Source organism: Microplitis demolitor, chromosome 2 (genome assembly GCF_026212275.2).
Source record: "Microplitis demolitor isolate Queensland-Clemson2020A chromosome 2, iyMicDemo2.1a, whole genome shotgun sequence".
Taxonomy (NCBI): Eukaryota; Metazoa; Arthropoda; class Insecta; order Hymenoptera; family Braconidae; genus Microplitis; species Microplitis demolitor.
The window spans coordinates 13430999-13435864 of record NC_068546.1 but is presented as its reverse complement, the minus strand read 5'-3'; the positions used below and the strand labels follow the sequence as shown (position 1 = coordinate 13435864).

The 4866-nt window shown below is 35.1% G+C and overlaps 1 protein-coding gene across 1 annotated transcript; it reads right to left on the bottom strand.

The window, feature by feature from the left end:
- Positions 1–1645: 1645 nt before the first annotated feature.
- On the bottom strand, positions 1646–3220 carry LOC103578562 (tigger transposable element-derived protein 4-like). Its single transcript, XM_008559693.1, has one exon. The coding sequence runs from the start codon at positions 3218–3220 to the stop codon at positions 1646–1648; it is 1575 nt and encodes a 524-aa protein (XP_008557915.1).
- Positions 3221–4866: the final 1646 nt, after the last annotated feature.

The following is a 4866-nucleotide window of genomic DNA, read 5'->3' as shown; positions in this document are numbered from 1 at the left end:
ATGGTTAATTTACCAATGTCTAATAATTTATTTGAAGAAATTTGTGCCGGTCTTGATCGTTCTGTTCTTTCGGTTGAAAATGATCCGAGCGGAATACATCCGAAAATCTTAAAGACTTTAGAGGCTAGCGATTTTATTATGTCAATTGGTTCAGACGAATCCGAAGAACCAAGTTTCGTAGACGTTCCCGGTATGCCATGTAGTCTAGGAAATTTGGGTGATTTGAATTTCTATTAATAATATTTAAAATAAAATTGTATGATATTTAGAATAAACTTGTAATACAAATTTGAAATTTTGTACATTAAATTATGTTATTGTGAAATGTATATTGTATATTGTTATTTGGCTTTTGTAAATTGACTATTGTATATTTAAAATGTGTAAATTTGTATTGTAATCGGCGATAATCATTGTATTATAAATTGTATTGTAATATTTAATGCACTGAAGGATTAGGTTGGAGATTTGATCAAAAAGGTTCAAGTGAAGACTGATGAGTACATTTTGAAGGACTAGCCATGGTGTGAAATTGCGCCCGATCTTCAAGTCTGGCGACGGGGAGTGTAAACGTGCGTTTTGATTTTACGATTTGAAAATCGAGCGCAAAGTCTAACTGATTCTACGGCCATCTGTTAGAATAATTTGTATATTAATTAACACTTCCTTAGTCACTTGGGGGCCATGTTAGAGGCCACCTAGATCGAATTCGAACTTAGACGACAGTGGGGTAGTTCCACCCCTCCAAAATTAAGATATAAAAGGGCCAGCAAACACTTGCTCAGAGACTTAGGCCCTGGCCATTAGCTAGAGTGGACTGAGGACGCTTAGCGAGGTCCCACTCTAGCACCAGGACTCATAACAATTCATTTGAGTCGGCCTAACGATATCTAGTCATTTAGTCCGGAAATTGAAGTTCAAGATTTCAAGAGACATTGAAGTGGAAGCTCTAACAACGTCAGCCTCGTTATTGTATTCGTTCAATTTACTTTGTGGAAATTAAATTTGTCTTATTTTATTTAACTGGTTTACAAAACCAAAATTGAATTAAACTATTAGTTAAGTGATCGTGAGTGCACCCAACATCAAGTCCAATACATCAGTCAGGATTCAGAGAGGAGGTCCAGGATGCAGCGTCGTCCGATCCCGCCTGTACGTCGTCGATATATAAATCCAGATAAGATTTACAATTAAAATTATATAAATATAAACCATACACTCTCTCTCTTCAACGTAATATTCTACTTGAATAATTATTTAATTTACTACCCCGTGTCTATTAAATAACTACGGATAAATATATTTATTTGCTGTCGCTGGACATTCATTGATTATAAGAAAAGGGGAAAATTCTGTACATATTTGGGCTTTGGTTAAATAAAATTAGTTGTACATGATAATTAAATTACGCCTTAAATAAATTTCTTTTATCACCAGCGTTCTTTAGAATAAGTTAATTTCAGCCGCGTGTCCGGTCAAAGCGAGTCGACCCACCTCTGAGATTTATTTCCCGCATTCAGAACCAGAAATAAAATAATAAAATCTATATCCATAATTAATAATTAATTAATTAACCGGGAATTTTTGTAACTGTGGTTCGTGGCTACTAGACACGAAGTAGCCAAGGGCCCACCGTTATAATACTCTACTTTTTAAAGTAATCAGTCATTTTGGTCTGTTTTTTTTTCAGCCCAGTCTCAAATATTCTTTGCATTTTACGTTTCATACTCCTCAAGACATGTGCATCATCACTATCAAACTGATCGTTAAAGGCAAAAAATTTTTGCAAAACTGTTACAGCGTTAAGAGCCTCGGAAATTGTTGTTGGCTGAAACTGTTCTTCGGGATCTTGCAGGTCTTCGTTTTCTTCGTCAATGTTACGGTTATTACTTTCAGCTTCTGCAAGAATTTCTTCCTCAGTAACTAAGGCGCACACCGCGACACTGTCATCTATTCCAACAAATTCCTCTATCTGAATTGTTTGTTCTGAAGCAGTAGATCTTTGAAGCTGAGTAACCAATTCAGCAAGTGGTACATTGTCATCTTCATCTGTAGATTGTATGAGTCTCACTAGCGGAATATCATCGTCGTCCTCCGTTTGTGATGGAGAGAGATCATAGAAACCTGCATGGCGAAAGCAGTTTGCTATAGTGGTTTGTGTGACCTTTTCCCAAGCTTCCGAAATCATTAGTATTGCATCCAGAACAGAAAGACTGTTAATAGGTTTGCTGTTTTCAATATTCTGTATCATTTGTAACACTTGCAGTTTTCTGTATTGTGTTTTTAAAGCTTTTATCACTCCTTGGTCCATAGGCTGTAAAACTGAGGTGACATTGGGCGGTAAAAACACAAGCTTTATGCATTTCAGATTGGAGACTACAGGGTGAGCGGGACAGTTGTCTACTAGGAGAAGTATTTTTTTTTCTCTAGACTTCAATTCAGAATCCCAGCTACGCAGCCATTTTTCAAAAATTTGTGATGTCATCCAGGACCTAGTGTTGTTTTCATAAGTTACAGGCAAAGATTGAATGTTTTTAAAGCAACGCGGTTTTTTAGCTTTTCCTATCACCAACAGTATTCTTTTACATGAACCAGTCATATTGGCCGCAACGAGTACTGTTATTCTTGTTTTGGACAACTTTCCGCCCTTGCATTCCTCGCCTTTGAATTTAAGTGTTTTGTCAGGGGTTAAATTATAAAACAATCCTGTTTCATCAGCATTAAATATTTCCTCCGGTGTGTATCCTGCACACAGTGAAGGCCACTTATGAGAGAGCCACTCTTCAGATACTCCTTCGGGAACGCCAGCCGCTTCACCGCAAACTTTTCCTGCTACAATATTATGACGAGCACGAAATCGTTGTACCCAAGACGACGAACACTCAAAGTTTTCCTTACCCATTAGACGAGCAAAGTCATTGGCTTTTTGTTGCAGAATCGGGCCACTTATGGGGACGTTGTTAGTCCTCTGATGTTTAAACCATGTTAATAAAGCATCTTCTATAACTTTATGTTCACTTGCCCTCGCTCGTTTCAGTTTTAAAGAGTTGTTTTCGAAAAGTACTTTTATTTTATCTCTATTCTTCCAAATCGTTGATATCGTCGAGTGCGAAACTCCACACTCCTTTGCAATTTCAGTATTCGACTCGCCATTTTCTAATCTCCATATGATATGAGATTTTTCTTCAATAGAAAACACTTTCCTTTTATTTTGCGACATGATAACGCGTAATCTAATAATACCAACACGTAAATCACGCTGTCACTCACGTAGTAAATTACAACGCACTAAATATCGTGCCAAATTGTCAAGGTCAAATAGCCGGGAAGAGGTTCGGATGAGGTGGGAGAAAGTGTGGGTAATAATATGCCTAAATAGTCCTTCAATACTTATAAATAAGATTAAAAATAGTTTGTATTGTTTTGTTTTGCTGAGGCAAAGAACGGTTGGTCGTTATAGCCGATGAATATCGATAAAGTTTCGTCAAGGTTTCGTTGTTGTAAGCGATATGTCGCTATATCCGATGTTGTTATAGGCGGTTTGTCTACTGAATAGTTTACTAGGGATTCAGACGGGACCATACGATCCGGCCGTAATAACCGATAGGTCGTTGTAAACGATGTCGTTATAAACGGTTTCGACTGTATATATATATATATATATATATATATATATATATATATATATATATATATATATATATATATATACATATATATATATATATATTTATGAAACATTTGAGTTAATAAAAAATGATGAAGTTTTCACCTTCTTGGGTGTTGGGTTCGACTTCTAAGTCTGATTCAGAAATATTTTTAATTGCGCCAGATTGATGTAAGTCTAATATTATGCCATCTTTCCGCAGCTTACACTTCCAATAGCGTAGGCAATTGTATAATTTTCCTTTAGCTTGAAGTACGACACCGTTTTTACATCGAAAAGGAGGGATTTAGTAGTCCGAACGTTGTTTAATAACGAACAATTTTTTGATTGCCTTTGTATAAGTTAGCAACAGTTTCTTGTCTAAGCTGAAATAACATTAATAATATTTTTTTACAATTTAAAATTCGAACCAAATTCTATAATTATATAAAAAGTAAATTAGCTCCTACTCGAATTGATTTAGTGTCTGCGTCGGGGTGGCTTGAGCCAAAACTTTTTCGACTTCACATTTAATTATTACTCTAGTTAGGCGATCCGGTATTGTTTTTGGTAATTTCCGATTAGGATTTTTCTGACTAGCCATAAGAACCCCGCGACCTTCCGTAGAAGCATTTAAAACTTCTTTTAAATTCTAAATAATTAAAAAAAAAAAAGATTTTTTTCTATGTTGTTTGAAAAATAAGAAAAGCTAATTTTCATGTGTAAATGATTTTTTAAATCTTACTAGCGCTATCACATCATCGTCTTGAATAATTTCGCCATAATCTTCATCGTGCAGTCTTTTATTGACATTATAAAAATTCGATAAAGAGGGAATAATAGATAAATCATTAATGGCCGATGCAGACTTGAACGATAGGACAGTATCAACATTAGGATTACTATTGTTCTGTAGTGTAACATTAACTAGTACGTTATAATTGATATTATTCCCGAAAGTCCTTTGTACCGAAAGATGTGTCGAATTAGATTCTAAGTCAGAATAAACAGAATCATTATTGTCAAGTGAGAATTGGTGAGCGTTAGACATCAATGAAGATGCATAATGAGTTAGAATAGGAGTGCAAAATTAGAAATGAGTTATTTAGCGAGCAGGTTGTTGAATATAAATAAATAAATAAAAAATTACAACATAAAAACCATTGCAATGTTGAATATACGTACTTTGAGGATTGTTAAAAATGATTGAGTTATTATGA